The sequence below is a fragment of the Cordyceps javanica genome, chromosome 6, assembly GCF_051103115.1.
Source record: "Cordyceps javanica chromosome 6, complete sequence".
Classification (NCBI taxonomy): Eukaryota; Fungi; Ascomycota; class Sordariomycetes; order Hypocreales; family Cordycipitaceae; genus Cordyceps; species Cordyceps javanica.
Window position 1 is genome coordinate 43,802 of NC_139300.1, and position 17,937 is coordinate 61,738.

Here is a 17,937-nt window from a genome sequence, read left to right on the forward strand (position 1 = left end):
ATACAAATTAGCTGATAGCCTCATCCGGAACGGTTGCGAACGCAGACCGGGGAGGCATTGTTGTTAGGTGGTGGCGGCGTCCTGCAATTCTACTTGATATAACTATGGCTTGGTGGCTGAATGCAAGGCAACGTGATGGCGATTAAGCTCGCAACAAACATTCATTAGATATCTGCAGGGCAAAGACGCAAGAAGCGTATCGAGTTGATGGAAACATCAACACTGATAATAATACTGGCTCCGCTGTAATGAAATAATGTCCAGACCCTTTGTCTTGTCATTTGCGCTTATGGTGCAAGGGAAGCCAAGTAGACTGCTTGGCACGGACCGGATTTGGCACCTGACTATCTAGAACTTTATTCGGGGTCACCAATTTATTTCACACAATCAAGGAATTCTGTAGGGATCTGAATTATGCAGGCAAGTTCTCAGAGCGCGCGAGCTGTGAGTAACCCCCCCGGAAAAAAAAGCATCTGCGCATAAACTTCTAGTACTGAGCGGGTTGCCTAATTCAGCGAGTAGTGAGTGGCATTGTTTATTAGCGATGAGGAAACGAAAAAGAGGGGGGAACGCTTGACAGCTCCATGCTTCTCTCCTCAACCTGGGCCATGAAATGACCACATACTGTAGCTAATTACTGTTGCTAGTCGTGGATGTTTAGCAGTCTCTTCAGTCGAAACGTCAGGATGATGATCTAATTTACACATTTCAGCTGCGAGTTGGCGCTGCCAAGCGTCATTTTGACATGATGATAGACCTAGCCATTTCTGATGATACTGGTCGGGTGGCGCATGCAGTATGTATGTATGTGACGTCGCGGAAGAAATCTAGCCGATGCTAGATGGCTCGCACTATAATGCTTAAAGAAAGATGGTAACGTAGCACTCACTCAGCATACCCAGGCAGGTACTTGGCGGGGTGCATTTGGACAAGTATCCTACTACCGCGATGAGGCTGCCTAGCTCCGTTGCCACCCGGGACACTCGTGCGTTTCTTTTGCTCGAGCGCGCGCGGGCAACTAACCCGGGGGGCGGCTTCGCGCTGGTTTGTCAGTCTGTTGGACACTTTTGGGGGCTGCTGGGTGGCCTTTATTGTTCATCTCGTCCCACCTACTTAACCTGGTAGTTAGCGGGCGCCACTGTTGCAATGCCAAGTTGGCAAGATCAGCTGCCATGTCTACGCGGTTGAGACAGTACATGCAAATGCTTCCTTCTTTCTGGATGTGGCACGAGACGGGTAGCTCTTTGTGTAGTGGTACCGATAGCTCGTACGGGCACCTCAAAGCTGGCGCCGCTTGCACGTATTGTTGGTAATTTTACTGTGTGCATAGTTTGCATGTTGAGACGTGTTATATGACCGTCCACCGATTAATCTTTACCGGTCAACTGGGTATTGATGGCTACTTGGCGACTTACTACCTGTCGAAGGAAGGGGCGATTCTTCTTCAAGGTTCGTCCCTCATTACAAACGTGCCTCTACCTAGTTGCTTAGTAGCGGAGGGTTACATCGCAACACTCCTCGTGGCTGATATATTAAATTACCCAGCATCATTAGCCCCATGTGCGACAGCTCTTTTGAGTCGTTGATCTGTTCCATGCGCAGGTGCCAGTTGGTGACCCTCCAACCCCCCGTTCTCACCTCTATTAGTGCTGTTCGGCGCCTGCGTGGTGCCTGGGCCCCGGCTGGCAGGCGGCCCACAACTCCCGTTCAACCATTAATACAAAAAGCTGGTAGGCGCCCGACGATCTCTTCTCTCCTTGTCTTGTTCCGTACGCCTGACCTGAACTCTCATTTCTCGAATTTCGTCCGCTTCGTCAAGATGCATCTACAGTCACTCCCCTCTGCGCTGCTCATCTGGCTAGCAGCTGCTGCAGGCTGCAGCGCCGTCCAGGTCAACCCATTGCCAGCGCCACAGGAGATCAACTGGGGCACCTCGGGCGCCATTCCCGTCGGGTACCTGTCCCTCCGCCTCGTCAACGCTAATTGGGAGACTCAAAGCAACGTGCAAACTGTGAGCGAGGCCTGGAATCGTGCACACAAAGCCATCACCACCATTCGCTGGGTTCCTCAGGCTGTTGAGAAGCCTATCCCCATCTTCGAGCCCTTTCCCGGCACAAATGGCACCAGCAAAAGCAAGCGAGCCGACGCGCAGGCCGCTGACGCCGCGGCATCCGCCTCCTCCCGTTGGCTCAACCAGCTCACCGTACAGATTGAGGATTGGAATGCTGATCTCAAGCATGGCGTCGATGAGAGCTACACGCTCAAGATCACCTCTTCTTCTTCCGAAGTCCAGGTCGCCGCCAAGACTGCTTGGGGCGCCCTTCACGCTTTCACTACTCTGCAACAGATGATCATTTCCAACGGCCATGGCGGCCTGATGGTTGAGCAGCCTGTCGAAATCAAGGACCACCCAAACTATCCCTATCGCGGTGTCATGGTTGACACTGGCCGCAACTTCATTTCCGTCAACAAGATATATGAGCAGATTGATGGCCTTGCCCTTTCCAAGATGAACATTCTCCACTGGCACATCACTGACGACCAGTCCTGGCCTATCCGCCTCGAGTCCTTCCCCGACTTTACCAAGGATGCATACTCTGAGCGGGAGACATATTCCGCGCGTGATGTTGAGAATGTCATCGCCTACGCGCGCGCCCGTGGTGTGCGTGTCATTCCTGAGATCGACATGCCGGGCCACTCATCGTCTGGATGGCAGCAAGACGACAAGGACATTGTCACTTGCCAGAATAGCTGGTGGTCTAATGACAACTGGCCGCTGCATACGGCCGTACAGCCCAACCCTGGCCAGCTCGATGTTCTCAACCCCAGAACCTACAAGACTGTCGAGAAGGTTTACTCTGAGCTCTCTCACCGATTCTCCGATGAGTTCTTCCATGTTGGTGGAGATGAGCTCCAGACTGGCTGCTTCAACTTCAGCAAGACTATTCGTGACTGGTTTGCCCAAGACTCTAGCCGGACTTACTTTGATCTCAACCAGCACTGGATTGACACTGCCATGCCCATCTTCACCAATGAGGACAACACTGGCAAAAAAGACCGCCGTCTCATCATGTGGGAGGACGTTGTTCTGTCTCCTGATGCTGCTGCCAAGAATGTTTCCAAAAACGTCATCATGCAGTCCTGGAACAACGGCATAACCAACATTGGCAAACTGACTGCCGCGGGCTATGATGTGATTGTTTCCAGTGCCGACTTTCTCTACCTTGATTGCGGATTTGGCGGCTATGTTACCAACGACCCCCGCTACAATGTTCAGGAGAATCCCGACCCGACCGGCGCCACCCCCTCCTTCAACTACGGCGGCATTGGCGGTTCCTGGTGCGCGCCATACAAAACTTGGCAACGCATCTACGACTATGACTTTGCCAAGAACCTTACTGAGGCACAGGCCAAGCACGTCATAGGCGCTTCCGCTCCCCTATGGTCTGAGCAAGTCGATGATACGATAATCAGTGGCAAGATGTGGCCGCGTGCGGCCGCCCTCGGAGAGCTCGTCTGGTCGGGTAACAAGGACCCCAAGACTGGCAAAAAGCGTACCACTTCCTTCACGCAACGCATCCTCAACTTTAGAGAATACCTCGTTGCCAACGGCATTGGAGCCACTGCATTGGTGCCCAAATACTGCCTCCAACACCCCCACGCATGCGACCTCAACTACGACCAGGAAGCTGTCAAATAGACCCAGTTGTAGCAAATCTGCAAATTTCTGTTTTGTATTAAATCAAAATACCATTTTCTTGATTCAATCTCTTCATTCCATCATAATGTGCATGTCAATATATGCTCTTTTATTCTTCTCCAACCCGAGTAAATCTGCTGTACTTGGTATGCAATCCCAAAACGAACGTTTCAGTTATGACAATTACGAGTTCGATTGCCACTTTCATTACAACTGACTCGAGGTGTAGGGTTGTTATATATATAAACGGGTTTATCCGTACTTGAGAATCGAATGCAAGCCCCACTTCCAAACATGGGCGCTTTAAATGAAGATGTGTGCGATTCGCCTCCATCTCGGCCAAGCGGCGACACGGGCACGATGTGCCTTGATTTCTTCCCAATCAAGTTCACGACGGCCAGTATCAACATCGATCTGTGACGTCCTCAGCCAACCCTCACGTTTCCACAGATATCCGATTGCCCAGAAAAAGAGAATGACCGGAGCGGCCAGGTATGTTCTAAAGAAAGATTCGGCTGTGCCAACACCAGACTTTCCAATAGGGGCGGCGACCGCGGTGTAAAACTAGCGACGTGTCAGCAACCTTCACAACGTTTGTACAACATCGGCATACCTGAGCAATGAGAACAATGATGTTCAAGAAAAGTCCGAGATATGAACCCCAGATACCTCCAGCGGCACGGAATGGTATCTCGTCGAGTGTGTGACCATGGTACTTCCACGCGTGTCGGAAGCGAATGTGTGCGAGGCAAACCGACCCCCAAGTAAACAGGGCAGCAAGACCAGAAATTGATTGCAACCAGGCGAATACCACTGGTCCCGTAGCACTAAGGCTGACATATGCAATCAACCCGCAAAGAATGATGATAATGACAGAGAAGAGGGGTCTTCCCGACTTATCTATGTAGGTAAATATTCTCGGGGCATAACCCTGCTGTGCCAGAGCAGTGAGCGTTCGCGATCCGCCGTAAACACTAGAAACGCTGATAGAAAGAACTGATACCAGGATAGTAATGTTCATAAAGTGGTCGAATCCTTTTAGGCCGGCGTATTTTCCGACAAGGACGAACGGCGACGCGTGCGGGTCATTATAGGCACCAGCATTCAATAGCTGCTGGTCAGTATACGGAATCAAGAGGCCGACAAAGAATAGTCCCAGAATATAGAAGAGTGTGATGCGCCAGAAAATTTGTTTGATGGCGCTGGGAAGTGACTTGAGGGGGTTCTTCGTCTCCGCGGCCGCCAATCCGACAAGCTCCGTGCCAGAAAAAGAAAACGCCGCCGTGACAAAAACGGAACAAAAGCCCTTGAAACCATTAGCAAAAGCTCCGGGGTCATACCAAAGCTTTGCTCCCCAGTAATGGTCATATCTTCCTCCCGAAGGTCCACCCCCGAGCACACAAACTAGAGCAATAATCATGAAAATGACGGTAGCCCCGAGTTTGAAGACTGCCGACCAATATTCCTCTTCAGCATAGCCAATGGCTCCAAAGACATTAACGATGATGATGACGACGAGAAATACAGATATCCAGACAGCGATACTGATATCTTGATTCCAGTATTGAATGGTGATGCCGCAGATTGTTAGTTCGAGGGGAAGGACTGAGGCCCATTGGAAGACATAATTCCAGCCCATGGCAAAACCCCACGAGGGGTCGATGAACCGAGCGGAATAAACGTAGAAGCTACCAGAAACAGGGTACATGACGGCTAATTCACCGAGTGCATGCACTAAGGAGACTGTTAGTCTACAACAGAGAAGCGCAAATCCGGATTATCACTGAGGTTCATTACCAACGTTGAACATCATGATACCAATGATGAGGAAGTCGATGAACAGTGAGCCGGGCCCCTAAAAGAAAAGTCAGAGAGTCTCTTTGAACATCTATACGTGGAATCCTTACACCATTGGAGAGAGCACCACCTGAGCCTACGAAGAACCCAGCACCGATAGAACCGCCAATCGCGATCATGTTCAAATGGCGTGGCCTGATTGGCCGCTCCAGTTCAACAAGTCCTGGACCATAGTGGGCGCATTTGAAAGACTCGATGTTGAGCCCGGTTCGGGTCATGAAATCTGGGTGAGGCTGCACGGAAGCGACTTGGCTGAGGAGCGTGCTTGTGCCATGACCTTCGGCAACGTTGACATTACCCTTCTCCGCAGAGCCTGCTTCTTCTTCTTTCCACATCTTGCGCAGTCAGCTCAGGGCTGCAGGTGAAAGAGCGAAGCAATTCAAGTAATGAAGCTTGAGACGACGGGAATCTTGACGACTGTGTTTGCCAAGGAAAGCAAACAGGCGTTGCACGTGTAGAACACAACTTCCCAAGGGAACGGCAGGAGCTTGCGACAGCTACCTAGCAGCTTGGGGAGGGGACAGTATTTAGATAGTTTTCTAGAAGCCTTACGGGCAGTATGCTTGTATTATGCTGCATGCAACAGATAAGGAGATGGGTGCGCCACAGAGTAGCGGTTCGTAAAGGATGAGGAGAGCCTGGTGGCCTCAAGTGTTGTGTTATCCTAAGACCAAATGGGGCAACTAACTAGCTGTTGAGGGAAGGATGCCCAGCGCCACAGCGCCACGTTGGCTTTCTCGAATTGGGGAAGTGCTCCGGGCGGCTTTACGGGAATTGTCATCGTTTCATAGGTACTCTTGGCGACTGCCGTGAGCTTGAACAACGAGGGAGCCGGGCTCTGTCTTCAACACCATCACCCATAAGACTGAATAGCTACCATCGACTATCGAGCAGATCGAGATGTAGAATTAAGAGTGACGGTAGCCCGCAGAATACTCGCACTGAGACCCCATAAACCCCACAGAGAGGGACTGTCACAGGGAGATGAGAAGCCAGCCCGGCGAAGGAAGGGTTTTCGACGCCGATCCCCGTGGAGCTTTACATCGCCCTTGGCTTTCAGTGGTGCCCGCTCCGGGAAGGGGGTGGAGCGAGCTGCGCGCCACACGGCATTATTCATCCGAGTAGGATTCGCAGCACTGCCCAGTTACTTACAGGCAGGTGCAGCTACCTAGCCAAGCGTGGTACTTGAGGCAAAGACTTTAATAATTGACCTCGATATCTTTGACAAAAATCTTCTAGCAATAACCCGAGATTAAAAAACAAAATTAGCCAGTTAGCATAAGTCCCTCGCAGGTACGAACCAGTTTCATCGTTCCAACAGTGACGGGATATTTCCCTAGCCCTAAAAAGCAGTCGTCCCAGGGTAAGTTGGCAGGTTTGGTATTCTGATTTGAGGCGGGCATCTGGCAGCCAGGTAGCTTGTACTTATTTCCACAGACAGCTTTCGTTGAGATGGTCGCGACGTGGGAAAGCCGTCGCCACCTCCAAGAGTCGAAGGGTTCACGTGTTGCATTTAAAAGTCTCCGGTAGTAAATGGAGACTGACAAAAGGACCATTTAGAGTGATGCAGCCAGAGCTTAGCGTCGGCGAGCACAGAGTTACGACCGGAAGCAGGCTGCGGGTCGTCTCATCTTCGGCTAAGAGCTTTCTGGTTCGTTGAATCCTGTCAAGTCGCAATTCTGCACTGCTGTAACGTCCTTTTCTGGGTTCCGTTTTCATCAAAATTGCCCTCGTCTAACCAAGCAATAAATCCGGCCTTGATAGCAGGCCACTCATCATCAGTGATGCTAAACCAGGCAGTGTCACGCCGCCTACCCTTGATTATCATATGCTTGCTAAAAAAAAATTTGCCATTAGTTAGCGTGGATTCTTTATGCATCATAATATCGGCTGCCCAACGTACCGAAATGTTCCCTCGAATGTGAACCCAAGACGAGTCGCGGCAGCTAGACTCGGTGCATTCAGGTGATTGGCTTTCCATTCCACCCGCTGATACCCCAGATCTTCGATCGCATGCTTGATGAAGAGAAAGAACGATTCAGTGGCCTGTCGGGACCTGACTAGGCTTCCACCTAAAATAACGCTGCCGATTTCTATGCGTCGGTGATCTGGAACTGCCGCCATGAAAGACATCATGCCGACGGGCTCGGACGCTGAGTCAGAAGGTGGCCCATCGTAAACAGAGTAAAAGAAAGGATCTTCCTTTGCAGCCCATTGCTCAATTGATCGAGTGCAGTCTTCCACAGTCGCAAACCCACTCGTCATCATATATGTCCATCGCCAGAAGTTTTCCTCCCCACCGAGATGTTTGAAAAGGCTCGCCGCATGTGATGAGTCTAGCCTGCGCATGTGCGTGAACTGACCATGAAGCTCAGCTCCAGTTGGGAGCTGGGCTGGTTCGGTTGGGACAATATCTCCGACAGGTTGTTCCATGATGTTGACGGTATGTCACTTCAAGCTCTGGGTATAGCTCACGGTCCGCGAATGTTTTTTTCGCCGTTTGATTCGACTCATAATGACTCCACTGGTTTGTAGATTATCACGTGTTGAATGAACAACGCGTCAATCCTTTCTTTCACTCGGTACCAGAACTCTGTAGCGACTAAATAATGGTCTTCTGCTTGTATTTATCGTCGTTGCTTGCTTCTCTGCTCGTTTATCGACGGATGAGACAGCGCCGTAGCGAGAGTCTGCATTATGAGCTAGGAATACACGACCCTTGCTAAAGCAGAAGAAGACAGGTTGATGTCGCCATTGCGACGAGACACGGCGATCGAAGTTTGGCGCAAATCCAGTAGATTACTCAATTACTGTGTACTACCTTGTGACTTTTGGCGCTTTTCATCTATACCAACAATCTTATCAGCTGTCGCATCAACCTCTTTCAGTGAGTTCCCAGCTGCTGAATGCTAGTTGGTGGATTTTAATTCCGTAGCCTTCTCCGGGCATTTTCCAGCCAAGGGAAACATAAAACAGGCCCCGGAAAGCTGGTCGACGTTTCTCGTCGCGAAGTAGTGGGCGTAAGGCATTACTTGGTGTAGGTGTCGCAGAATGGTAATATACTGACGAGTGGTGCGGAATGTCGCTGTCACTCTTCGTTTCACAGCGGTGCGAATAATAATTGTCCTTCTACACCGAGTATACAATTGCATAGGTTTTAGGTAGAATTGTCAGTTTTGACGTGGGATGGCATGTTATTTAGGTACCATACTATGCATTTGTTGGCGCTGGGCCGGAGCTGACAGAGGCCGCCGTCGCTATTCGAATCGAGGCTCTTGGTCGGGCGAGTGACCTCAAGCATAGATAGGCTTCCAGTCAGATCGATATCTGCGACTATTTGTCTGTAATATGACTCCTCCAACAACATCACTGTTATAATTGCAAGGCGACAGACTTTTAAACGGAGCTTTACATGCAGGTTTGCCATTAGCTGGAAGCGCCTGTCTCAGCTTGCTACAAGCTGCCTATTCTGCGCCGAACAAGGTCTCACAGTTACCGGCAGAAGCGTTCTTTTCCATCTATGATGAGATGACTTATCTGGAAGTTAAAAACAAAAAAATTGGAATTTTCACGCGCTACATTAAGCTTTCTAGGGGGTTTGGTGAACTTGGTCTTCTGCCGCATGCAAAAGCGCGCAGGTAGGAGGAGTCACAGAGTACGGTCGGTGGCGCTGATCATATTCCAGACTTTTTGTGGCCTGCTGTACAGTAAAAAGGAGAAGCTGGGCGGAGCTGTGACAAGAGAAGTGGAGATTTGAATCGGCCACCGGAACTCCAGCAAAGGCAAGTAGCTTTATGCCGAGGCGTATTTTGCTAACGTCATCATTCTATCAAACTGGTGATATGCTTGTGCACTCTGGAGTAGGCGTCGGATGGAATGACAATAGCCTAGGTACAATGTACATCCGAGGAAAGAAAACACTACGAGCTCGGTCAATCATTTAGCCGTGGCTGAATGAGATATTGTACGTGACTGGCTCGACTTGAGGGTGCGAGGTCTTTGGGTTAAATCTGGCTCGATTATAAATAGGACATCGAAACCGGCGGGGCATTTGCGCACTTGTACTGAGGAACAAACATCGAGAACGCTTTATTGAATTACCGAAAAGATGCCATACTACGAGGTTCATCACTCCCTCCCACTAAGTGATGCTCAGCGTCAAGAATTGGCCCAGGCCATAACGACAGTCCATGTCACTGCTTTCAATACGCCGTCCATGTTTGTCATTGTGCGCTTTGTCGCAGAAGACCTAGCGCAAGGGAACGTTTTCGTGGCTGGTGTGCGTGAGGACAAGACGTCAAACAGCATCATTTCCTACGTGCGCACTTCGCCAGCTCGCACCAAGGCCGACTTTGACAAGGTCGCCCAGGAATTGGAGGACGCATGGTACAGCATCGTCGGCAACGGCCAGAAGACGTCCGCGCACCCGTACCTATCCGAGAAGCCCGAGGCGAGGCTCCATGCCATTGGTATGCTGCCCATTGTCACGGCACGCGAGGCTGGATTTGGTATCCCGGTGGCCGGGGGGGAAAGTGAATGGATTCAGGAGCATCTTCCCGTGTTCAAAGAACTTGCGGGGCATGGAGAGACCAGCTTCGTTTCACTGCTTGCTGAGCTGCAATCCAAGTCTGCCAAGGCGGACGTTTGAAGGGTTCGTAGCACCTGAGGCGGCTAATAATATGGCAGCAAGGAGAACCAGGGATGCTGTTTTCGATTTGAAAACTAATTCTGTCATGGTCATTAGTATAGCTCGTTATGGCTCAACCTTATGGAAGCGACGATTAAATACTACAGCGATTGGCGATCCCCCCACAATCCACCAGGCTACTGCCCAGTGCAGTGGCTAGCATTGTTCATCTCACCTTACCAAGTACTTGGTTTGCTCCCTTGGTTAGCCTGACGCTTTCTACTTTGCGCCCTCCTGCGGCGTGTTCGCCTAGTAGACTGTGACGCCGACTTCGGCTGTGGCTTCTGCCTATCAGACGCCTCACCGTGTTTCTTCTGAGACGGAGGACTTGCATAGAGTGAAATTTTTATCAACTGTTATTCAAATTTGGCATTGAAGGGTATGAACGAGATACATATAGCCATCACATCAACACATCAAAAGGCAAAGTATGAGCATTGGAGAATATTTAATGCCATGTGAGCCATCCACGGACACATGCATCATTCCATGTCTGTGCGCCATCGTGTCCCGGGGAGGGATCCGTGTCGCACAAGCCGAATCTTGCCACCTTCACACTCAGGCCGGCGACTTTTCAATCCAGCCCCTGCGTCTAAATAGAAGGGGAAAAAGAACAGCTCTTTGCGGAAACTCTCAGCCCATGGGAAACTGTTTAAAATATGACTATCAAGGTGCGCGGCAGTTTCGCCGAGGCGGAAGCTTCGCCGACCGGGAACTCGGACGATGCATCGATTGAGCGCAGAGTTGTCAGGAAGTTGGACAGAAACTTTCTGTTCCTTCTATGGGTTCTTTGTATGTTGCACCCAGATCAAATCATCAAGAGCATGCATATTCTGACATCTCCATATTCCAGTCCTTCTCGCCTTTTTGGATCGCTCGAATATTGGGTGCGTCTTGTTCACGGCCTGATCAACCAGGCCACTTCGTTAACATGTACTTTTAATACAGCAATGCGCGAGTCGCTGGGATGGAGAAGGACTTGTCGCTGAGTAGTGACCAGTATCAATGGCTGCTGACAATCTTTTACATTTTTTACATCATTGCCGAGCCTCTCACCTTGATGTACAAAGCGGTATCGCCTCGAAAATGGGTTCCTCTCCTCGTCCTCGGCTGGGGCGCCGCTGCGACCGCGCAAGCCGCGACTCAATCTTTTACGGGAATGATGGTTTGCCGCGCATTGCTCGCAATCTTCGAGGCCGGATACGGTCCTGGTACCATCTACTTGCTCTCATTCTTTTACCTCCGCCGGGAAATCGGACTCCGTATCGGCATATTCTTCTCTGCCGCCCCGCTCGCTACCTGCTTCGCCGGCGCTCTAGCATACGCGATCACTTCTGGCCATTCTCACCTAGCCAACTGGAGGCTGCTGTTTCTCGTTGAAGGAATACCGGTTTTGATCATGTCCGTGGTGACATACTTTGCCATGCCCAACTCCCCGCATGATGCTTGGTTTCTCACAGAAGACGAAAAGAGAGTCGCCCTGGCACGCGGTGTTCGGCAAGCAGGCAAAGGGCCTCGCGTGGGGAAAATCAGTTGGAGAGAAACGTTTTCAGCGCTACTTGACGCGAATGCCTGGGTTACAGCCATCATGTACTTCTCTTGTAATGTATCCTACGCCTCTTTGCCTGTATTCCTGCCGACCATTTTGGAGGACTTGGGTGAGTCTCGAGCTGTCCCCGGTTTCGGTGTGCTTTATTAATCTGCAGCAGGATATTCCGGGTTGAACGCGCAAGGTCTATCTGCCCCGCCGTATTTCATATCTTTCGTCGTCACCATTTGCTCCACGTTTATTGCCGATCGCACGCAGCAAAGAGGACTGACTGTCATTACACTATCCCTCATTGCTAGCGCCGGCTATGTCATGCTTGCAGTGGCGAGCAACAACTCGGTGAGGTACGCTGGAGTATATCTTGCCGCTCTCGGTCTGTTCCCGACGATTGCAAATATTCTACCATGGGTCTTGAGCAACCAAGGAAATGACGAGCGCCGGGGGGCTGGCATTGTCCTTTTGAACCTTGTCGGGCAATGCGGCCCACTGCTGGGAACTCGCTTGTACCCCAAAAGTGAGAGGCCTGATTATGTCAAGGGGCACGCGATATGCGCTGCGTTTATGGGCTTCACGGCGCTCTTGGCGCTGTTCCTTCGGTGCCTTTTAATGTGGAAAAATCGTAAACTGGCGCAACGATGCCCTGCCGTTGAGGATGGCGAGAATATTGAAGGTGAGGAGAATTACGGGCCTTCGTTTCGCTATGTTCTCTAGAAGATGTTCTCTAGACCGCCAAATTCAGGATAGGGACAGCGAAACCTTTAGTAGCTGCTTGAATAAAATGGCCTGTACCTTCCTTGAAACACGTAGGACCTCGCATTGCTACTCTCAAGATCCATCATCTGAAGCATTGACTCGCCACTTTAATACACAGAATGCCGTTGCTGTAGAAAGCTTTCTATTAGCATCGCTTACATCAAGCTACCGCCTGCCATCTAGAAGCCCCTTCAACACGGAGATAGTGCTGTTGAACAATAGCCCGATACCTACATTTTCGCGCTCACAGTTCCCCCCGCCGTTTCCGAGCTACGCTCCAGCAAGTCTTTCCAGAACGTGCTTCACGTCAATTCCGAAGTCAATTATGTCTGCTACTGGTGTCCTGTTATGAATTCCCATCTACTTTACCTTGCCAGAATCTCTTGGTGCCACGTTCTCAAACGAACTTGAGGCGAATAAAGGTCATTGTATTCTGTGTAAGGGCTGAGTTGGATCGTGTCCCTCATACCGCGAAGCTCTATTGACCTAGGTATAGTGGCAGTGAATGGCTGTCCGTTTTCCTCCATTTCTGCTGTGGCTGCATGCCTTGGCGCGAAGGCGGCTTCTGCCCATCGGCCGTCTTGATGTTGAAGACAAGATCGTTTCACGCCCCCTATGTGTCGTTTTTGTCTCGCTCAAACTGTCAGCTTCTTCGTGACCGATCCACATCATCACCCATGACGTGCCACTTTAGAGAGTAGTCGGAAGCTAGTAGCCACTGGACCATGGACGGCATCGTGGAAGTCAAGCGAATCAGGCTCACATCGAATATGCATAAAATAGCATGATGAGTAGATTATCTCAGCAGCCACTCGGTAAAACGCGAATAGCGCCCGCAGTTTTTAAGAGGCTGATTGACATCTTGTCGCGTTAGTTGCGAATTACTAGCAACAGATGCGCACTAAGTCTTGGTCACGGAACGCATATTAGACTTGGAGGAATACGGATAAATCCAGCCAAATTCAAATAGATACAAGAATTCTACATCATGAAAGAAATTTCATCCCCTTCTCGAGTTTGAATTCCTGACTGACCGTTTCTTGCTCCGGTTAGTGCCTTGAGCACTTCCCTGGTCCGAACTTGTGTCTGAGTTCTCATTAGGGGACGGAGGGGGAGAGACCCATGTGCTTGTTCCATCTGAAGAGCTTGACGGAGAGCTTGCGCTATCGTAAGAGGAGCAGTTTCCGGGCCATAGGGCTGTAAATCGGGAACCATGCGCATCTGCGCCTTGTTTGCCATGTTAGCACATCCAGCTACATTAAGCCGGTAGGAGGTGCATACCAAGTCCGATGCATTTTTCACAACAACCATGATCGCAAGTCATTTGAAGTTGGCCGCTGGAACGAGGGTCTATTCCAACTTGCAGGGCAGTGAGTTTTTGCGTACACCAACCCCGGGTGTTGGGGCCCTGATTGCATTGGCAACACACCCAACTGCTGCCTTTGGTTGAAAAGCGGCAGTATTGAAGTGGACACGCGGCCTTTGTCGGCTGGGAATCATTCATTATCGGATTTCCACATGGACTCACCGCCCCCGTCTCCATGTCAAGATACGCAGAGGGGCAATAGTACCAAGACACGCTGGTGTGAGCACAGCGATGGTGTTTGGGGTGCCCACGGCACATGCTTATGGAATCAACACCAAAGATTATCATAAAAGAAAAAAGTTGAAAGCAGCGATTTTGGCTGCGAGTGTTGATTTAGGCAATTGCATTAGGGAAGAAGTAACTGGTAGAGACACCAGAGCTAATTTATACACCCCATCTGCAGCTATCCGTGTCGCCTTCCGGGAATAGACCGGCTGGCAGGGTTTTCCTCGCCACAGCTGGTGGTGCGAATGTGATGAGTTTAGTCGTTGAACAAAAGAAACTTGGTGCGAGAGAGATTACTATTCACCTTGGTTATATTGACGATGAATATGGAGAATTCAATGCCGTGGAACGCGGCACCAACCCAACTTCTTGGATCACTCTCGGCAATGGGACCAGATGGACGTCCCCGAATTGTTTGCCTGGTACGCGAGGGCAAAACCAGGGATCTGGTCAGACCAATCACCTTGGCCCCCCGGGTGGTCTGGTAGGAGGCATTTTACGACGAGGGAGAAACATGTGGCAAGGCAATTGTTTCGGGTGTCGAAGGCATCGGGTGATGAGCACGTCATATGCCGTCCACTGATGGCTGGACACTGGCCCTGCGAAGATTTTCGGTACCGGTTTCCCGCCCGAAGCATGCGTCTCTATCATGTTGTCCACTCAGCTGCCGAGGAAAACAGGGCTGCGGTCCCGAGATCCCAGATTCTGTCACGCAACACACAATGGAAAAAATGGCACAGTGGCGATCAGAACAGCTACCATTCCGTTCTGTGTGCTTGGAGGGAAAAAAAAGAAAAGGGTTATTACGGGGCTACGGCTGAGACATCTGTGGCAGGTTGGTCTGCTTGTTTCTCAGCGGCGTCTACTTTCTTTGTACTCCGTACACCGAGGATGAAAGGAAAGGGTTCGGAGCTTGTGCTTGTCCATTGTCACGCTAAGAAAAGCCACAACTCGACTCGCAGACGCTGTAAGACCTTGACAGCGCACAACAATCCCTGACACAGCCTACAGCCTGCCTGCCTGCCTTATTCCGCGCCCTTGTCACCACTGGAATAGAAACTGCTCGTCGCCCAGCCATTCAAGACATTGTAATTTTGAAGCGGCGATGTCCCGCTGAGGTTTTCGTAGTGGGGTCTCGTCTCGCCACAAAATTGCGTGTTGTCATAAACTTGCACACACCTGTTTTGCATCACCGATGCAATCTGGTAGCCGGCCTCCCGTCCCTCGAACCAGGCGCCGTGTAGGAAGCCAAAGTACTCGGCGCTTGTGGCCTCGCCGGCGAACCAGAGACGGCCCGTGTTGGCGCGCAGGTTCTGGTGCATCTCCAGCGTGGTACCTGCAGGCCAGTTCGAGTAGCTTCCGTAGGCCCACGGCGTCTTGGTCCAACGCGGGTACGTGAATGCAATCGGCTCCGGGACTGTGATGTTGGGGTACATCTCACGAAGCACCCCCATGACCTCGGCTTTCGTTTGCTCATCCGTCTGCTGCTCAACTCGATACGAGCCGTCGGCAACGACAGTGACAAAGATGATGTTGGAGCCGGGCATAAATCCTTCGGTAGACAGAGACTGGAAGACCGGATACCACCCTCGCTGGGTGGGGGAGGCGTACAAGAAAAACTGCTTGTCCTGTGGCCAGAAGGTCTCGTTGAATTGCATGAAAATTTTTGTGTAGGTACCCATGGTAAATTTCTGGATAGAAGTACGCTTCCATCGGGGCAGCTCGGGCTCAAATGCTATCACGTCGTTCTGGAGTACACCAACAGAGAATGTACATATGGCATAGGCTGCAGATATGCAGCTTCCATCGTCGCTGTAAACTGTGACGCCGTCATCCGAATAGCTAACATTTGTGACGTGGCTATTGAGTCGAAGACGCGGGTCCCCTTTCTTCAGGAAAGTGGCCGCTTCTTGCTGTATGATGTAACTGTAGCCGCGTGGGTCAATGACCAAGTTGTTTTCATCGCTGAACTGGTTGAACGACAGGTTTGAGCTTGCCACACCAAATATCAAGGAGGATTGCTCCGGTGGAACGGCACTCTCCCAGTCTGTTGCTAGATATCAGCGGGTTGCTCAACGGGCAATCAACTGCGGGATCCGATCTCACCCCAACTCCACCATTCAACTGCTTGGGCGGCCATATCGCTGTGCTTGGGGTTCCATCCAGCCAGTGCCAACCCCGCACGGGCCGTCTGATCTTGGAGGTTCTCCGCAAGGAGGCGTCCCGCGTGGGCCGAGGCCGTAGTGGCGGCCTCGCTGTATGTATCGAGCAAGTGGGCATACTCCGACGGTCCAGTTTCGTTGTAAGTGAGGATGGAGCTATAGTTTGAATACGTATTTTTCAGCCCGTATTTCTTAGCCTGCGGTTGGTGTCAGTGGTATGCAGAATTAAAAGTCATGAGGAAATGTACCAAACGCCAGACGGGATTTTCTGATGCACAACAAGTCAGCATTATACATTTCCTTTGGCTCCCGTTGTTTCACGTACCCGGTCCACCAGGCCGGCCCAGGCCTTGAATCTATTGAGAGTTAGTACCAGTGACGGCCCGCGACCCTGTTTCATCCCGACTTATTTACCCAGTTAGCGCCGAGCTCGATGACATAGGGCGACCCGTCTTCCTGCATGCCAAAGTCCGTGTGGCTGGCGCGGCCACCTATCCTGTCATTGTACTCGAGAATAATGAAGTCGCTTATCGAATTGTTCGTAAGTGCTTGCTGCCCTCATGTCAGAACACCCCGTGTCATACGGAACGATCCACGCTTACAGCAGCGGACATGCCTGCCATACCACCGCCTCTAACGGAATCATTAGTTATCAAGTACGCGCTGCGGGAGTGGCAGGGCTCTCACAAGATGGCAACCGTCGTTTTTGTACAGGTCCCGTCACCCGTTCCGTTCTTTGCCACGAGACCGGATGTCGGGACGACGAGACTGGCTGCGGCCATGGCCGCAACAACATGGCTAATAGTGGGCATTCTGGGGACTCGAGGGCGGAGGTCAAGGTTACGCAAGCGGCTTTGGTCGAGGCCCGAACCAATTGAGCTCCTCCTCACCACTTCATATACTATTCAGGCTCAGTATCGACGGCGTCCGCGGGGTGCTTGAAAGCTCCGATCGACGATAGACTACACTAGCTCCGTCCGCGGATCCCGTTGTAGTGTGGGGGATGCGGAGGACGAAGCGAGGATATGCTCAAAGATACTCGATTTATTGCATCTGTAGATGCAGGGTGGCAGTTGTTATATGAGACATCAATCAGATCGAATGGCCGAGACCAGCGAGCTCAACTCTAGCTGAAATGCAACGTAGTCGCAGTCTTCAAGGTATAGAAGAAGCTTCCCACATATGTGCATGTGCAAATCGATTGTATGTCGGCCAGAGTGCATGAACTTAGATGCGAGTGACCCATCCATCTGTAGTGTAAGGCGCTGTTTTTACCTACTTGCCCCATTTGGGTCAAATCGCCGGATCCCGGTCAGTTTCTGACGAGAGGCGGTGGCTTATCTGTTCCTTGTAGAAGGCGTCATATTGCTGATGCCAATATTTACCGACACCGTTGTTCGGCTCGCCGACATACTCTGCCCTTCTGTTCACACTAGTTGATGTTGCGCGCATCGCGGCCAACGCAAAGGCCCGCCGCCGGTCCATCGCCAACCTGGGATTGTCATGCAGCACTATCAGGAACCCCATAGAACGCTAATCAGGCCATCCATCATAAACGTTGAACTATATATTGCCCAATAACTTACCCCATTATCTTATACCTGTTATGGTACCCACCTTTGGCACCGCGCAGCAACT

The 17,937-nt window shown here is 51.1% G+C and overlaps 5 protein-coding genes across 5 annotated transcripts; 3 read left to right on the forward strand and 2 right to left on the reverse strand.

The window, feature by feature from the left end:
- Positions 1-1,819: 1,819 nt before the first annotated feature.
- V2A60_008467 (beta-N-acetylhexosaminidase) lies at positions 1,820-3,700 on the forward strand (the record flags this gene model as incomplete). Its single annotated transcript, XM_083259740.1, has 1 exon — positions 1,820-3,700. The coding sequence occupies one exon, from the start codon at positions 1,820-1,822 to the stop codon at positions 3,698-3,700; it is 1,881 nt and encodes a 626-aa protein (XP_083115866.1).
- Positions 3,701-4,003: 303 nt separating this feature from the next.
- V2A60_008468 (uncharacterized protein) lies at positions 4,004-5,892 on the reverse strand (the record flags this gene model as incomplete). Its single annotated transcript, XM_083259741.1, has 4 exons — positions 4,004-4,264; positions 4,314-5,434; positions 5,498-5,555; positions 5,608-5,892. The coding sequence occupies 4 exons, from the start codon at positions 5,890-5,892 to the stop codon at positions 4,004-4,006; spliced, it is 1,725 nt and encodes a 574-aa protein (XP_083115867.1).
- A 3,773-nt stretch (positions 5,893-9,665) lies between these two features.
- V2A60_008469 (uncharacterized protein) lies at positions 9,666-10,205 on the forward strand (the record flags this gene model as incomplete). The annotated part of the gene is made up of 1 exon (XM_083259742.1): positions 9,666-10,205. The coding sequence occupies one exon, from the start codon at positions 9,666-9,668 to the stop codon at positions 10,203-10,205; it is 540 nt and encodes a 179-aa protein (XP_083115868.1).
- A 698-nt stretch (positions 10,206-10,903) lies between these two features.
- On the forward strand, positions 10,904-12,504 carry V2A60_008470 (uncharacterized protein; the record flags this gene model as incomplete). The annotated part of the gene is made up of 4 exons (XM_083259743.1): positions 10,904-11,036; positions 11,098-11,131; positions 11,193-11,902; positions 11,954-12,504. 4 exons carry the CDS (start codon positions 10,904-10,906, stop codon positions 12,502-12,504), a joined length of 1,428 nt encoding a protein of 475 aa, XP_083115869.1.
- A 2,658-nt stretch (positions 12,505-15,162) lies between these two features.
- Positions 15,163-17,081, reverse strand: V2A60_008471 (uncharacterized protein; the record flags this gene model as incomplete). The annotated part of the gene is made up of 7 exons (XM_083259744.1): positions 15,163-16,184; positions 16,244-16,496; positions 16,548-16,567; positions 16,625-16,655; positions 16,714-16,851; positions 16,902-16,932; positions 16,987-17,081. 7 exons carry the CDS (start codon positions 17,079-17,081, stop codon positions 15,163-15,165), a joined length of 1,590 nt encoding a protein of 529 aa, XP_083115870.1.
- Between the last annotated feature and the right edge of the window lie 856 nt (positions 17,082-17,937).